The sequence below is a fragment of the Apis florea genome, unplaced genomic scaffold (genome assembly GCF_048593485.1).
Source record: "Apis florea isolate Af1SG1 unplaced genomic scaffold, ASM4859348v1 contig_2293_pilon, whole genome shotgun sequence".
Classification (NCBI taxonomy): domain Eukaryota; kingdom Metazoa; phylum Arthropoda; class Insecta; order Hymenoptera; family Apidae; genus Apis; species Apis florea.
Window position 1 is genome coordinate 5,307,990 of NW_028256554.1, and position 18,433 is coordinate 5,326,422.

An 18,433-nucleotide genomic window follows, 5' to 3' on the forward strand; every position below is an offset into this window, starting at 1 on the left:
CCCCTGTCCCAGGGGTTACCCCTCCCTTCGATAATTCTTTTCCCTCTCTCTTGTCTCGTCTATTTCCTTCTAAACAACCGTTTATTTATTATTTATTATTCGAGTTGGAAAAAATTATTATTATTATCCTTTTCTCGCGATACGTATATGACGGATAGGTCAAGTAACGCGATCCTTTCTCGTGAACGAAGATACGATCCTCAACGTCCTGATCGGTCTCATAATAGTCTTTCATATATCTCGACCGCGATATTCATCGAAACTGTTCTCGATCGTTTTTCCGTTTTTTCCAATTTCACAGTCACATTTTTCTTTACTTTCCCGTTCTTTCTTTCTTTCTTTCTTTCCTCCAATTACGAGACGCGAGTACACGCGCGCAAGTACACGCACATCCGCGAACGAAGACTGGGGCACTGGGTAATCGTGGTCCGGTGTTATCGGGTCCGTCAGCGACGTCGGGACGGCGCCGCTCCACCCCACTGTACTACCTTGCCCGGAGGAGCAGCTACGCTTCCTCCGTTTCCGTTTTCGTACACGCCACTGGCCGAGATATCGACTCCCGGTGCACGCGAACAAAGGCAGCCTCTCCCGAAGCGAGAAACACGGTTCGATCGGGGCCGGTTATAGCGAAACGGCGCCGCGTTATACACACAGACACGTATCGGGGCTTTCGAGGCCGCCACGACTCGCCTCGACGACGTCAAAGCGACGACCAGCCGTCGACGCTGCTCGCGCGCCGACGCGGATCCGCAGCGTTCCTCTCGCGCAACGCGCTTCATGCGTGCACACAGCCCATTCCATCGTACGAGTCGCTCGACTCGGCTTCTTCTCTTGCACGCATATTATTTATGTTGCTCGCTTTCTTGGAACTGGTTGCTTGTTGTTTCTTTTTTTTTTTTTTTGGAAATCGTACGTGAGAAGCTTTAGGAAGGGAGGTGAATAAAAAACACGGATGGATGATAATTTGGAGGAGTTTTGTTCCCCCTCTTGTTTCGTTGATTGACGTTTCATCTCGTTGTATTCGATGTAGAGTAGAGTTCGTTTTTTTAATTATTTCAGTATATGGTTCAGGGAGAGCATTTCTGTCTATGATATTAAAGTCAAAATGATTATTTGATTTTTTCGATTAACTGTTTTATTATTCGCTTATATGGGAATTTAATAGAGAAATGAAAAGAATTTGAACGACGGGAATCGACGATATAATTAGAAAAAGTAAATGTCTCGTCTCCATTATTGATTTGATTGGACGTAGATATGTATATGAGCAAAATACGTAGTATCAATCTAAAAGGGGATAAATTTAGTTATTTATAACTTAACTTTATTTAATAATTTATACTTGTAAATTTTCTCGGGAACATTATCTAGCTTATCGTTTTTAAAATTTAATTGTTATTTTAGATAATTTTAAGATAAGTAAATTTTATTATTTTTTTTTTATAACTTAATGCAATTATGATTATATTAACATAAATATATTCATTATTATTTTGTATTAGTCATTCGAGTCATAATATAAAAAAAATATAAAGAAAAAGTTCAATTCGTTATTTTTTATTCATCTTTCTTTCTTCTCTCTTTCTCACTCATACACACACACACACACATATATATATATAGTGATAAGATGAAATCAATTCGTGAGAAAGATACATTTTGAAAAAAAAAGCGATACTCAATCTTGTCGTATCATTTGTCAATAAAGAAACTTGTAGTTAATATTGATAGAACTAGTAAATCGTGATAATAAATTCTTCGGAACATCTGTTGTGATAAGTGATCAAAGAAATATATATATATTCTCAATTAACCTTGAAATTTCTTTTTTAAAAAACGAAATTATTATTAAATCTCATTTCTCGATTATTCTGAATGATTATTCGGAAGAATAATTTGTATATTTCTCAACATATATATTATTCTTATAAAATATAAATATACGTATATAGAAGATATATTCTAACTTTTGTGATCAATCGTGCAGTCGGTTCTTGTCAATTTATTACTCGATTAAAACTAACATTTTCTATCCTGCATTTTATGAATAATACAACATTGTTATTTGCGATATTATTGTCACCCATCATCGACTTGCTGTTGCACGAATCCTTGAAGTACATAGTTGACAATGAATACCACAAACGTCGATAATGAAAATCTCGACAGCGTGGCTCGTATAGGATTTTTCAATATCCAATCGGAAGTGGATGAGGAAACGCATTCGCGTGTCCATGTTGTGTTCATTCCCTTCATTCAACAGTTTAATGCACGTTCATACTGTAACTTTAATTTAGAATATTAAATATATAGGACAGTCGTATTAATCATTCGCCAATTTATCATTTTCAAATTATATATTATTAAGTGGAAATTTTTGTTTAATAAGAGGAAAAGAATGAAAAAAAAAATTTTTTTTACATCATATATTTTATTTATGGACGGAGCACAAAGCATCGTCTTTTCAAATATAATATTCATATATTTATATAGTAAATACATATTCATATGTTTAACATTGGTTCGTATTATTTCTTGAATTTTATTTAATACTTTAATCCTTCTTTAATCCATCAATTCTAATAATTCTGAGCGCTTAACTTCTAATTTTGATTTCTTCTTATGTGAAATACTATAGAACAAAAGTTTCTTTACTATTGTATTGTTACGTATATTCATTAATCTAACGAAAATATAATCGTTATATATAATAATAACGTGCCTAAGGTTTACGTATATAAAGTGCTTATGGTACAGAAAACAATGCAATTATATTAGTTTACGTGCACCATTATTTATTAATACTTAAAACGCAAAATAATAAACGTATTTAATTTAACCATAGCCATTTTTTTTGTATATACTTAAAATTATTCTGTATATTGTTTGGTGAAATTATTTATGAATATTATATATATATATGTATGTGTATGTAATATAAAATAAAATAAACAAAAAAATGAAATTCCTAGACAATATGTTGTTTTCTTTGGATTAATTTTATCATCGTAATCAATATTTCATATTATTCTGTATCTTTCTTTTTTTTTTTTTGTCTCTATCCATTTCTCTTTCATTGTATAAATCGAATTCTCAGATAGTGAACATTCATATTGTCTAGCAATGTTAAACGATATTTTTATAAATCTTGTAATCATTGCTTCTCGAATTTGACAATTAATATTCGATTACAAAATTTTAATCTATTAAAAAAATCATCTGTTAAGTATAGTAAGTTTGGTCAAAATAGCGATGTCACAATGACATTAAAAAAAAAAAAAAAAATTATTGATTGATTTCAAGTTTTAAATTGACTTTAACTTAACTTTGATACTAACTTAATCTATTCGCTATTTGTTATTATTAAAACTTAATACTATTAAATTTTATTTAATCCTTGTAATACCATCACCTTAATATTTTAATTTGTCAATTTACTTGAAACTTTGCATTCCGTTATATCAACCAAAACTACTATACCTTTCTCAAACTCGTTAAAGAAACTCGCAAAACAAAAACGAAATAAAATATCGAAGTAAAATATAAAATAGAATATCAAAATGAACCGGTTGAAATGATATAATTCGTGGATGTATACACCACGATACATTTCGATCTACATCTAGGTAAATTATAGAAAACTGATGGATACTTATATAGTTTTCAGATATGTATAACGCTTTCTATTAGTTTGTATCAATACAATGAACAAACAATTCAACGAACAGTGCTTAAACTTATTGTCCTTATGCAAATTCCCAAAGTGTTCGCGTAGTTGTTATATATTTATCGCGATTACTATGAAAATTTTTTCTTTCTCTCTCTCTCTTTTTTGTTCTCTCTTAAATACAACCAGTAAACATTTTTCCATATTTGATAAACTATATGGTTCTAGTAACGATACAAACTTGCATATTTTAATATCGATTTCTATCGCCCGCTATTATATATGTGATTGGATATATGAACGAATCGGTGAAAAAGAAATCGCGCAAAAATATATTGCTATAATGATGATTAGAAGATAATGATGATTAACAGGAACATGAATGTTTTTATAATCATCTGTATTGAAAAAATATCATAGGGCGATGCGCAAATCGATATTATTATCAGTCGTTTCACATTTCCAGTCAATATACACGGAATGACCGATTTTAAATTTATCTAAGAAAATTACGCTAAGTTGGAAATGGGAAAAAATGACGTAAATGAAACGTATTCTTGAAAGATTTTAAAGAAATCTTTTTGAATTACTGTTAAACTATTTTCATATAATATATCCAAAACTAATCAACTATTTTTAAAAAATTTTTTTCTTTTTTCTGATTTTAATGTCAGAACACGTGATTAATGAATAATTTCAGATAATGATTTTTTTTAATCAAACTCGTTCGAGTTGGTCTTTTATATGATTTATTTATACAACAAATAGTCAAATTATAAATTGAATATATTTACTTCCAACTCAACATATTTCGTGAATTCTTTAAAATAAAGATATATTTCTTTAAAATAAGTCATTCTGTGTAAAACAAATGATTTGCATAATCATTCGGTGAAAGTCTTTCCAATGTTTCTCTATTCTTTCACTTACTATTAATCAATTCAACAAAATTTAGGAAATTTTACAGTATATCCAGTTTAAAATCTATGAAACAATTGATTATAGTAATGAAATTTTTTATTATAATTAATAGCAAACATTTCAAAATTATTTTTATATTATATTTTAATAAAGAAAAGTATTAATAGATAAATTATAAATTATTGATTGAATATTTTTATATTTAATTATATTCTTAAAGTTTTAAAAATTATTGTATTTTATAATTTTGTTTTTTTTCCTTTTCAAGATTTCCTAAATAATCCATTACTTTTACATTACATAAATATTACATAAAAATATATAAAAGATCTGAATAAAATTTAATTAAATTATTTAATTATTTAAATAATAAATAAAAAAGTATATTTAATTAACTGGATATGCTGTTTCAAACTTCTTAAAGAAATAGTAAATTCGAGTATTTAACTATTAATTATAACAAGAAAAATTTTTTCATACAGCGATAACGATTGTTGAGAAATTTATAGCATACATGATGAGAAAAATATAATTTGTTCATCAAGATTCAATGGTATCAAAATGTTTTTATCGATTTTTTTTTTATTTTTGCTACATATTTCAATTCATATTTCTCAAAAAACTTCAATTTTCTATATGCAGTATATCTATTAAGAAGAATTATATTAAACATATATTAGCTTTAACAAAAAATTTTATAGCAATGTAATTAAATTTTTTTCTAATCATTTCTAACCATTCGAGACAATAATTCTTATAAAATAAAATTTTTCAAATTTTAATTGTTTTCTAAATATTTTTTATTTTTATATATTTTTTCAAATATTACTTCTTTATTTTTTTTCAATTTGCTTTCATTTGAATTGTAGAATTATTTTTAAATAGTATATTTTTTAGTGCCAAAGTCAAATTCATTGACTATTATTTATAATAATTATAAAATGTCACAATTTCATTATTAATTCATTATATTTCACTATTAATAAAAAAAATTAATAAAACTTTTTTTAATAACTTTTTTTAAATACTTATATATTTCAATTTAAAAAAGTAAATAAATGCAAATGAAAAATTAAGAAGCACCTCGCGAAGAATATACTAATACATGTATAACTATATTATTGAATAATTATTAATTATTTAACCCTTTATATAGTATATATAGTATTATATATAAATAATTTAATAAAAATCATCTATGAAAAAAAGATATAACAGTTTATATAATGATTGAATTTTTTAAATATTTCAAAAAAATTTGAAAAACATTTCAACTTTATTATAACTATATATAAATCATATTTCCTTATTTATTATTGTTTATATTCTAATATATATATTAGAATAGAAAAAATACACAAACAATATTTGTAATTCACAACGCAATTAATTTAAGAATTAAATAATATATAATTCAAATAATATAATTATAAAACTTTATTTTGAAAGCAATTATTTGATAATATCATCTTCTTTGCAAATAATATTAAAAACAGAAACAAAATATAATAAAAATAAATAGAATCAATTTGTAAAGCAAATAAAATAAAGGGTTAAATAATATATGAATTTAAAAAAATATGTATATGTACCTATATAATATATGTTTATAAATATAGTATAGTACTGCTAATATTTTAATAAAGAGAAACAATTTGTCTATTTTTTAACATGTATAGAATAACTAGATTTCAGTGATTTTTCAAACAGTGATTATAACTTTTTATATGTAATTACATTTAAATAAAATTTTATAATAAAAACATGATTTTAATTAAAACATAATTTAAATGTATCTTTGCAGTACCATACATTTAAATCTAATTGATAAAGCTTATTGTAAATAGAATTCTGGAATGTTGAAGCAGTGTTGTAAGAATACACCACTTACATGAAGTTGGATATATTGTTTAGAAAGTATTATCCCAGACCATGATCCTCAAAAAAACCTTGTGGAGTTTCCTCCTGAAACATAGAAATAATATTATTAAATTAAAGATCTAAACAAAAGAAACATCTAAAGGATATGAAGAGGGATCAATTTCTTTGATGCTGCACACTATCAATAACGCAAATATACAATAATGAAAATATATAAACAAACACGTACCTAGTTCGTAATTAAGTAATCTCCTTGATGCAGCTTCAAATGATGAACTGAACCCTTTTCATATAACTGAGTATATACTTGTATGGATACACAAAGCTGCACAAAGCACATGTTCATTTATTGCTTCGTTTAAAATGCTTAAGCATCAATCAAAGATATGTCTGTATTGCATGCTGCATACAGAATGTCTCTGCATTTACAATAAGTAGAAATTATAAACTTGATAAAATTTAATGCATAAGAAATCTTTCTAACAATGAATAAATTAAAATTCTAACACCTTTATTTTATATAGACATAATTATAAATATAGCTTATTCAAACCTGAAAGAGTGTAAATACAATAAAAATAAATATATACATACTGGGTTAATTACATGGAAAAGGTAATATATAATGTTGTATACATTTGTATAAAAACTGCTTTGCATGTATTTATTACCATTATTATTATTGTGTTAAAGTTATAATATTAAAAATTGACATTGTTTATGTATATACACATATACACATATAAAAGTAATATCTTTAAATATTTATCTCTAATTAAATACTAAAATAAATATATTTAGAAATAATAATACTATATCACATATGTAAGAGAAAAACTCTTTATGCAATTAAAAAATAATATAAATATTATTGAAATATTTTTTTTATGTTCATATATGAAAAAATGATGACACTCTAAATATGCATTATTTTATTGCCATAGTATGAGACTAACTATATTATTTGTTATTATCTGTTCAATGATAAAATGAAAAGCAATCTTATAATAATAAAAATTCTATAATATATATATATATATTATAATATATATAATATAAATATTATATTAATGTATAATATATATAAAGTTTATATATATATGAAGTAAATATATATATTATAGTTTTATGTGTAGTATATATATGTAAAATATAATATATATATACATATAATATTGTATATATATATACACACAATACATAATAAAACTACATGAACATTACTATTACATCTATTTATATTATAGCACTCGCCTATAAAAAATATACTAATATTTAAATATTAAATTTATAAGGGTTTTTAATGGTATGTAAAAAATTTATGTTCAATAACTATAGAAAAAGTAGAGATGTATGATGACATCATGCAGTGGATGAGTCTGCTCCAGTTCTTGATGTGTGGGTTGACAGATTGGCCATGGAGGACATGCAACAACGCAGCACCTATAAAAGCCCTATCTCCCGCAGGGCACCTTCCACAGCTTCATCCTTCCACAAAAAAACAAATATTCTAACTAATCTTTAGTGTATTTCTAGATGTGTCCTTAGTAATGGAATAATGATCTTGAGCTAAATTTTACTACTAATTTATCTTATAAAATATACAATGTATAAAATATAAAACAAAATATATATTATATAAAATATATATTACAAAATATATTAAAAATCAAAAAATAAATTAAAATCTTTTTTATATACAATACTTTATTATTTCTTAATTAATAATTCAAATGCATCTCAAATGCAACAAATCTATAATAAATAGTATGTTGATAGATTAAACATGAATTTTAATATTATTTACTATAATTTTTATATTTTTTATTCATATTATAGTTTATCTTCCTATTTAATTTGATAATATGAAATCAACTTGCTAATAAACCAGTTTCTTTCTAGTTTAAATACTTTCTAGTTTAAACAATTAAAATATGAAATATTTTTATTAAATACTAATTCCTTAAAAATATTAAATTGCTATTATATTTTATGATATTATATAAAAATTTTAATTAATTTAAATATAATCTTTTATAATCAATCAACATTTAAAATTTTTATGACACAATTGATAAAGCTAATAAATAAAAAATATACTATTTTTTATTATAAAAATTTCTGTTAATACATCACAAAATATAATATTTATACTTTGTGTAAAGATTACAATTATACTTTAAATTTAAAAAAATATTTGTACATAATAATGTTATATAAGTATAATTTAAATCATCTTTTATACAATAAAATAAAGTCTCAATATAATTCAAAATCTTGTGCAAAAATGTCAATTATTAATACTAATCAATTTATTCATTTATATATATATATATAAGATATATATATATATTATCCAAATAAAATATAGCTATGAATTACCTTATATATGAATGCTATAAAAAAATCTATAAAAATAAACATACAAGCATACTTCCGCATTGTAGGAACTTATAATGAATACCATTTATGGTATCATATAGATCACAAACAATATCATTACATAAAATCATTAATATGATTGACCACGCTTAATATTTATTACAATTTAAAAATATATACATACATTTTAATAACTACTTATGAACAACAGCATTTCCATAGCATCATATTCTTTACTGCAATTATTTCCATGATAAATAAACAATTAAATTAGAATATAATTTTACAATATAAGAAAATAAAAAAAATCGAAATTAATATAATATTTATTATATTATATTATTTAATGAATTCATAGTATAAAAATAATAACAAAATAATAAAAAATAATAATAAAATAAAATTTTTAAAAATCAAATATATATTATTTTATATAATTATTTTACAACTTAGAAAAAAAACATAACACAATTTTGAATATATAATTTAAAAGACTTTTTTGTATAATGATACAAAAACATGATCTTTAAAATTTGTTAGAAAAAATATTGTTTAAACAACATTAATTTAAAAATATTTTTTTATAAAATTTCTGGTTTTGGTATTTAATATTGTAACAATACATTTTAATATTCTATTTTAAAAGAAAATATTTATTTTGTTGAATAAACTGAATTTTTATTCTTATTATGATTTAATTTAAAAAAAATTGTAAATTATAGCAAAATATTTCATAATCTTAAATATCAAAAAATGTGGAAAAAAAAATTAATTATATTTAAAGTTCAAATTTCATAAATCTATTTCATTTTATCAATTATTTTATTTTCATTAATATTAAAAATTTTATATTTAAAAAAATTTTAATATATTTTATCTTTAACATAATTAATTAAAAATTTTTAATAAAAATTATAAACATTATTATAGTAAAATACTTAGTTTGTTTTTATCATATTTAATTATATTTTTTTATTCCTTTAATTAAGCATAAATAATAATTTGTAAAATATTAATGAGAATTTTTAAAAATAATATTAATATTTTTCTTAAATTTTCATGTTTATAGAGATTATATTTTTATATTTACAAAATGCAACATATGTATTTATTATATTATCTTTGAATAAACTTTAAATACATTATTGTTATAATAATATTATCATATTAAATATTTTATAATAAATAATAAATTTTTATATTTCTGACATGAAAAAAAACTTCAAATATGATTAACTAATTAAATATGATAGTAATATATCTTCTCAATATTTTTATAATATTATCTATTAATTATATTGTAATTATATGTAATTATATTGTAATGTATGATTATAAAATATTTAAAAAACTTATAACATTTATTTATCTAATACAAATTCATTTTTATAAAAATAGTTAATTGTTTTTTTCTTATACAATGTAATTAATTGAATTTAAAAAATATTATTATAAAAAAATATTAAAAATAATAATAATATTATATTATTGTTAATTTTGCAAAATATATTAAATACAATGTTCTATTAAATACAATTTAATATTTGATAATAAAATAATATGGCAACAACATTGCATAACATTAATTTCATTGCTATAGATATGCTGTTGCGTACATTATAAATAAAAATTTACAAAACGTGTAAGCCCACTTACATTAATAAGAAAATAAGCGTATAAGCATTCTATACACACAGCATTAGCTACAAAGAAAATAAAGAGTTACAATATTTTTAAATATGAAATATATTATATTTATCTATATGAAAAATTTGTTTTATTTTATATTATTAGAAAAAATGAGCAGACATTTTTTATGTTTTCCTGATTTTATAATATATATACTATATAACTACAATTATTTTATGACACATCATATTATTTACACAAAAGAAATGAATCATATTTATGATTCATAATAATAAAAAATATTGCCAATGATTGCTTGTACAAATTAACCATAATAAAGTTTTTAATATAAAATTTTGTACAAAGCATAACAATAATTACATATTACAAAAATACAATTAATACAACATACATTAAACATTAATAAAAAATTTCAAGTATTTTGTGATAAACTACATAAAAGAATAGAACTATTTTCAAATTGTAAAAATATATAATATATATAGCATATGAAATATATGGAAACATGAAAAAAATATCAAATAAAAAAAAATAACAACACATGAATCAAAAAAATTACATTCCATCATGCAATTTAGATATTATACTGTTAATAAACATTAACATATCATTACAACCCAGTTCCTCCAGGTATTAAAACAATATGATAAATATTTTCATATTAAAAACTATTGTTTCATATCTTTAATTTTTTTCTTTTTCCATTTTTTTAATCTCAATATTATAATATATATATATATATATATATATATATATATATATATATAATATAATATAATATAGTTTATGTAGTATATAAATATATATACAAGTCATATACTTAATATTTTATACATATGTATCCAAATATAAATGTATACATATTTATATTTCACCCATTATATATATCACATTATTTTATCCAGAGTAAATAGGCTACAAACATGCTCCACATATACATCAGCCAAAAGATTCTAGTATCTTTTATAAGTACCTCTTAATCAGAATGAAATTTGATTTTAATAAGAATGTTACACACCAACTATTGATGGTTAAATATAATATAAGAATCGTTTTAACAAATTTGCAGGTACTGATATAGTAATGAATGTTAATAGATAAAATGTAATAAAAATTATATGTTAATTTTTTTAAACCCAAATGTATATATAATTGTCAACAAAATATATATGTTAAAACGATTCTCTAATATTACTAGAAAATAACAGGAAAAAATTATAATATCATTAAAATTAAAAAGAACAAGTCACAACTCAATGGGTACATCCCCATAACTAACCTCCTGTAGTAAATCCTGAGCTGCGATGGCTTTTAGGACATTTTTTTTGCTAGTCTCTTGAATTTCACCACCAACCAATAATTCATCTAAGATGAAGTATGCTTTCTCAAAGTTGAAAATTATATCTAACTCACAAACCTATTAACATATTTATATTAATATTAAAAATATTAATTAACTAAAATAAAATAAAAACATTAATATTATTTTATTTACAAAGTTCTATATTAAAAATTAAAAATGCAATGTAATTTTTAAACTCATATTTTCATAGATTACATTTATTATATATATAATAAATCTAATTATTATAAAATATTATATAATAAATCTAATAAAAATATACGATAAATTTTAAAGAAATATATATTCTAATAATAAATAAATAACTAAATTCAGTACTTACACTTCCAAAATATTTATCTAATAATTCAACATAACGATGTATAATTTCTAATGTCAATAGTTCATTATCATTTTGTTCTATTGCACAACAGAAATATAAACTGGCATATCTGAGGAACAAAATGATTTATTATTTAAAATAATATATCATTCAAATAATATATATAGTATTTGTCCTATTCTAATAGAAATTTTATATAATTAGCAGTATAATATACCTTTTATAGACAACCTTAACATCTTTCCATTCTAAAAAACTTGACATTTTTGGTTTTCGTGCCAATATTGTTGTAATTAATTCTCGTGTAATTTTTTTCTTTAATTTATCAGGATGAGCCACATACCATTTTTGTAAACGTAATTTTCCTTGACGGCTGAATAATAGCATAAATTGCATCTAAAAAGATGGAATATTTTTATACAAGTAAATTTAACATTATTTAAAATGCTACTAATAATATGTATATATTATTTAATTTTGACAATAAAATTAATAATAGCTTTCTACCATCTTTAAACGAATTTTTTTCTATAAAAGGATTATAAAATTAATCACAGCACTTTTCGATAAATCACAATAAAAAAAAGTCTATTCCAATTTTAATATGAGTAATTCTGTTCACATTTAATCACACATTTTTAAGAGATGGCGCAAGTATCAATGAAAGAAATTATATCTTGAATTCTTAAATTGAATAACTTTAATTTATTTAAAAAAATGTCATATTAGATAATATTACAAGAAAAAACAATTATATAATATAAAGTGTATTAAAAAATATTAAAATACATATAATTTTATTATGTACACAAAAATATAATATTACAGAGTTATATAGGGAGTAAAGAATAAATCTACCATCAGAGATTACGTGTAGGTTTATCTTTACCTCATCCATATTATTAAATCTTTGATTTTATGATTTCATATTCTATATTTCATGTTGTGATTTGAGTATAAACAAGAAAAAAAGCATAAAAACATGACACAATATTTTTCGTATTATGGAATTTAAAAATCATATGAAATAGAGTCATCTTTCTTTATCTCCGTCTCATTTCAATTAATGTAAACTTAAATCGAACATAATTTAATAAAATAATTCAATTGATATTTTTGTATATAATTTTTTCTCTTTAAAATTGATTTTTTAAAAGAGTTTTACTTGTCTTGATGATAACCCTGATTATAATAATTTTTTTCTATCTCTGTTCTCCCATTATTTGTTCCTCTTGATGCGTTATCATAAATAATAAGATATAGAATAAATAAGATATAGGATATTAATTGAACACATTTTATCATTTTTTTTTTTAATTGTATGATATATTTAATATTTAATGTAAAAATAAATTATATTTCTATTATTAAATATAAAGCAAAAATTTACTATTAATATACTATAATACATAATAAATACATAATAATTACATATACTATAATAATTACATAATAAATTAATGAAATGAACATTTAATATATATTTTTAATATTTTTAAAGAAATACATTATAAATTATGAATTTTTATATTGTGAGTATTAATGAAATAAAAAAATAAAATACAATGAAATAAAAATAAGATATTAAATAATAAATAAAAAGAATACGAATTATATAATAAGCATAATTACATCTTAAAAATTTTTTATTTATCAAGTAATACATAATATGAAATCATATTTGATGATTATTATGTCTTTTTAAATTTTTTCCATAACTGACGTTTTAAATAAGATATACGTCTTTCAAGTTTATCTTCTATACCAAAATATTGGTAAGATATATGCAATACTTCATATTTTTTACATTTTAATAAATGAGAATGTAACTTAATTAAACCATGATGAGTTAAATCTCCCAAACACATATCATAATAATCAAGTAATATTAAAGCTATTCTGAAAATTAATTATATATATTAGTTATTATTATATTATACTAAAATTTACATTCATCCAATTTTAAATTATTCTTTTCTTACTTAATGAAATTTTTATCTTGATTAACATCGTCTATAGGAATAAAATTAAAGTTTAAATCTATACATAATTCAGCATCTGTAATATTATATTATTTAAATATAATATATTATTTTTTAATGAATATAAATTACTAAATATTTTTATAAATACCTAAAAGAAATCCCATTTTGGTATTTATATTCATTTTATAATAAGATGCAGATGGTAACATATTTTTTAATGTTATTTCAAGTGCATCAACATATAGTTTCTTTTGTTTTGAACGAATATTTACTATATCTGGTACAATTTGTTTATTAAGAAAGGGTCCTAAAACATATTTATTGAAATTTAATATCTTTTTATCATCTTCAAATAATATATACTTTTTACTTACCAAAATAATCTTTGAGTGCATATTGTGCATATCCATTAATATTTAATAACTTTAATTGATGAGTTAATTTCTGTTTCTCATCTATAATAAATATTAACAACAATCAAATACAATCATAATATATGCAATTATAATGTATAATAATCATTCTAGTTATAAATATTAAAATTATAATATATACTAACCAATTAACATTAGTTTTGAAACAAATTCTTCATCTAATACATATGTAGCATGTATATTTTGCAATATTTTGAATACAGCAAAGGACCATATAAGATTTAATTTTGTAGAATATCCAAGTTTTTCATATTCGATATTTGATACATATATCTATATAAATATAATAATATTATATTATATAATATAATAATATTATATTTCAATATATAATTTTTAATTTTAATGTCAATATATTTATAAAATATTTAAATATAAAAAGCATAAAAAATTAAATATTTAAATGATAATTAATTTAAAGATGCAATACAAAAAATTAAATAATTATAATTATCTTAGGATTTCTTATATTACGTACCTTTATTAATTTATTTACATAATCAGAATAATAACCTAATATTGCAAATGAATGTAAAATGTTTGTAATTTCTTTGATTGTATAATTAATTTTAGAATTAATAATATCTTCACATATATGATTTAAAAATTTATCGTTTTTATACCTGACTTGTGCCATAGATTTTAGTATAGAAATTGTTGTTATATTTTTTATTTTTGCAATTTTTTTATTCTGTATGAAATCCTTACAAATTTTTTTAAGTAATCTCTATAATAAATTTTAATTTACATTTCTATTTATTAATCATTAATTTTTCATGCAGAATTAAATATATATAATTTTCTTTTATTATCTTACCTCATCTGAATAAGATAATTTACACATACTAAACATTAAATTTGAACATGCTCCTGCGCTTAATACATTATGATATTCAATAATATTTTGAAAGAAAAAATTTAAAAGCTTTATATTTCTATTGCCCTCATATGCTAATTTGTTTATTTCCTGTATCAAATCATAAATAAATATATTTAAATTTATATATTTAATATTATAATATATAATATTATATGTTAAATATGTAAAAATTAAATTATATCATTTCAGGTTTTTACCTTAATCATTTCAGATGTTGATAAGTCATTGTAAACAGATATATCATTAATGTCCAAATTTTTTTTTTCATTATTTTTTTTTTGTGTTTGTTCTGAACTTTGTTTATTTGTGAAATTTAAATCATTTTTATTATTTTCAGTTATCCACGTTGTAATAATTTTAAGAGCATTCAAAATATCATCTTGAGACAAAGATATTTTCATAATTTCAAATAGTTCATTTATACTTTGTGCTTGTTCAATCTTAGTAATAATTACAGATTTTATATTTAAATCTTTGCACAATTTTATTTTTAATTCATTAAATTCCATACATTGTGTATTATTCATCATTGTAACATGTGATTTTATCTCTTTTATTTGATCATTAAGCTTTAATAAATTAACTTTTATTAATAATAATAATTAATAATAAAATATTTAATGATTGAAATATTTTTAAAAAATCTATTACATAAAATAAATTTATAATCATATTTTTATTTAAATTTTATTTAAAAATATAAAATTTTACCTTAATGTTAACTTTAGATTCAGAAGCTACTGTAGCTGCATTTGTAGTCAATGTTGCATTTAATCGCCATAAAAGTCGAGAAGTAAGTCTAGTTGCAATATTATAAACTGTTCCATTAAATTGCAACATTTTTATGAACTGTAATATTAATTTATATAAGAAGAATAAAAACAATACAATATAGATATTGTGAATCGTCACATACATACATACTGATTTTGCGAAAGATTTTTATTAAGAACGTCAAATAAGTTTTGACTTACATTATTTACAAAAGAGTAATTTTAAAAAATTACAAAAATTATTTTATTTTTTATAAATTGTAGAAATCACTAAATTTTTCATTATAAGGTTAAGATCTAGTTCACTATAACCTTAATCATAGATAAAAAAACTTCGTTCTAGTATCAACTTTCATTTTATATTCAAGGACGTAGAAATATAATTCATTTTATAATTTAATATATACTATTGCTATATGCTATTATTAAATTTTTCTCACCTCAAAATACAATTAAAAAATCTATTTTGTAAATTTATATATATATTTCTTTTATTAGTTAATTAGATAAATGCGTAATGAATATATTTTTTAAATTAATAAACTAATTTGAAATAATAGTTTTTATTCTCAATTCCATACATTTTATTTAAAAAAAAAGTATAATATATGATTAAAAAATAAAATTAATATTATAATATTAATTAGGTTTTTGTTTTTTTTTTGATGATGAAAGCAGTGTTGTGTTGTATATATATATTAGTTATATACATTATTATATATAATTATTATTGTACAATAATTATTAAAAAATCCATATTTTTTTTTTTTTTAAATTTATATCCAGATAATATTTTATCTAGATAAAATGACTACATTGTTTTATTATTGAAAAGAAATAATCTAACCTATTTCAACTGATATATATGTCATAAAATAATAAATATATGTATGTATATAAATGTTATTTTTATAATCTACAATCTACATTAATAAAATATTATTTTTTATAAGTTTTGAATATTTAATTATCTTTTAAATATTATCATTTATATTCATATATTTTTTTTAAATATAAGTGTTTTTAATATTTATTTGTTCTAAATTTCATTATTCATTATAATTCTATTTTGATTAGATTAATTTTAATAAATTTTATAAGATTAATGTATATTATACACTAAAATATTTTTTATTTAATTATATTTATTAATACATTTTTCTTTTTTATTAAATATATAAAATAAAAATATACTAGTATTATAAAAATAAGAATATATTTAATTTAAGTATATATTTAATTTAAGAAAAATAATAAAAAAGAAATAAAAAAATAATTTGAAAAAAAGAAATATGCATGTCTGTTATGAAAATATATGTAATAACAACAAAATAACTTAAATAAAAAAAATATCTGTTTTTATCTATTAAATTCTAATAGATTTTCTATTAATATTTCATAAGAAATTGAAAAATTAGTATAAATAAGAATATATATGTGGATATTTACTTATTTATTTATTATGAAAAAAATATTTCCAAATATATGTGTAATAGTTATGTGATATAATAATATATAATAATATTATTAATATTATTAATATATAATAATAAACATTTTTTTCATGATTTAGAAATATAATAAGATATAATATATAATTTTATTAAATACTTTTTCATTTTAATATTGCAAATATTTTATATTATTACATTCATTTTATATTACATTTAATATTTCGATAAAAGAATACATAATATCAATGTAATTTTAGAAATTACTGAATATAATTTATTAACAAAATATTCGTAATGTTTTTTTAAAAAAATAAAATCAAATTTTAAAAATAATTGATAATTAGATTGAAATGATCATTAACAGATATATTTATATATAAATATCTATATATTTAAATTAAATAAAATTTCTAAGATTTTAACTATTCTGAGCTATTATCTTATTCTTAATACGAAAAAAGGATAAGCATTTAAATAAATAGACTAACCTATTGTAATTAAAATGCTTATTGTACAAATTTTATAGTTATAACAATGGGGATAAAAATTTTTAAAAAGTAAGTAATTAAGTTTTCTATCTGCGTATTCAATAGTCTAATTTGTCGCTTCAGAATTATTGAAGTATTATTTAGAGTATAATGAATATTTTTAATCAAAAAAAAAAAAAGAAAACAAAGGAATAATAAATGAATATTATTTATGAAATATTTAAAATAACAAT

The 18,433-nt window shown here is 20.4% G+C and overlaps 2 protein-coding genes across 11 annotated transcripts; both read right to left on the minus strand.

Annotated features, from left to right (window-relative positions):
• Nucleotides 1-5,152: 5,152 nt before the first annotated feature.
• On the minus strand, nt 5,153-13,012 carry AP-1sigma (AP-1 complex subunit sigma-2). 3 transcript variants are annotated; one of them, XM_086903937.1, is made up of 6 exons: nt 12,694-12,958; nt 12,404-12,582; nt 12,187-12,295; nt 11,781-11,918; nt 6,480-6,553; nt 5,153-5,235 (listed from the first exon to the last, which is right to left on the minus strand). In XM_086903937.1, exons 1-5 carry the CDS (start codon nt 12,694-12,696, stop codon nt 6,509-6,511), a joined length of 474 nt encoding a protein of 157 aa, XP_086760063.1. In that variant the 5' UTR covers nt 12,697-12,958; the 3' UTR covers nt 5,153-5,235; nt 6,480-6,508. The 3 variants fall into 3 exon arrangements, with proteins under 3 accessions (XP_086760063.1, XP_003694722.2, XP_003694721.2); XM_003694674.4 differs by lacking the exon at nt 5,153-5,235 and having other exon boundaries at nt 6,284-6,553; XM_003694673.4 differs by lacking the exons at nt 5,153-5,235; nt 6,480-6,553 and adding an exon at nt 7,107-7,957 and having other exon boundaries at nt 12,694-13,012.
• Nucleotides 13,013-13,814: 802 nt separating this feature from the next.
• Nucleotides 13,815-17,130, minus strand: LOC105735780 (FAST kinase domain-containing protein 4). Of its 8 annotated transcripts, none has more exons than XM_086903930.1 (10): nt 16,699-17,130; nt 16,197-16,334; nt 15,683-16,054; nt 15,423-15,572; nt 15,084-15,332; nt 14,731-14,878; nt 14,546-14,626; nt 14,320-14,478; nt 14,169-14,244; nt 13,815-14,085 (listed from the first exon to the last, which is right to left on the minus strand). In XM_086903930.1, the coding sequence occupies exons 2-10, from the start codon at nt 16,323-16,325 to the stop codon at nt 13,878-13,880; spliced, it is 1,572 nt and encodes a 523-aa protein (XP_086760056.1). In that variant the 5' UTR covers nt 16,326-16,334; nt 16,699-17,130; the 3' UTR covers nt 13,815-13,877. The 8 variants fall into 8 exon arrangements, with proteins under 8 accessions (XP_086760056.1, XP_012343426.2, XP_086760057.1 ...); XM_012487972.3 differs by having other exon boundaries at nt 16,406-16,777; XM_086903931.1 differs by having other exon boundaries at nt 16,410-16,742.
• Nucleotides 17,131-18,433: the final 1,303 nt, after the last annotated feature.

Excerpts from the sequence above, each read along its gene's own strand:
- AP-1sigma (XM_086903937.1), bottom strand. Across the intron at positions 12,296-12,403 it reads GTTAAGGTTGTCTATAAAAG|ATATGCCAGTTTATATTTCT; the intron begins GTATATTATACT and ends TTTGTTCCTCAG. Across the intron at positions 6,554-11,780 it reads CTCAGGATTTACTACAGGAG|GAGGAAACTCCACAAGGTTT; the intron begins GTTAGTTATGGG and ends TCTATGTTTCAG.
- LOC105735780 (XM_086903930.1), bottom strand. The coding sequence starts at position 16,325 with ATGTTGCAATTTAATGGAACAGTTTATAATATTGCAACTAGACTTACT. Across the intron at positions 16,055-16,196 it reads AATCTAAAGTTAACATTAAG|CTTAATGATCAAATAAAAGA; the intron begins GTAAAATTTTAT and ends AATTTATTAAAG. Across the intron at positions 15,573-15,682 it reads CAACATCTGAAATGATTAAG|GAAATAAACAAATTAGCATA; the intron begins GTAAAAACCTGA and ends GATTTGATACAG.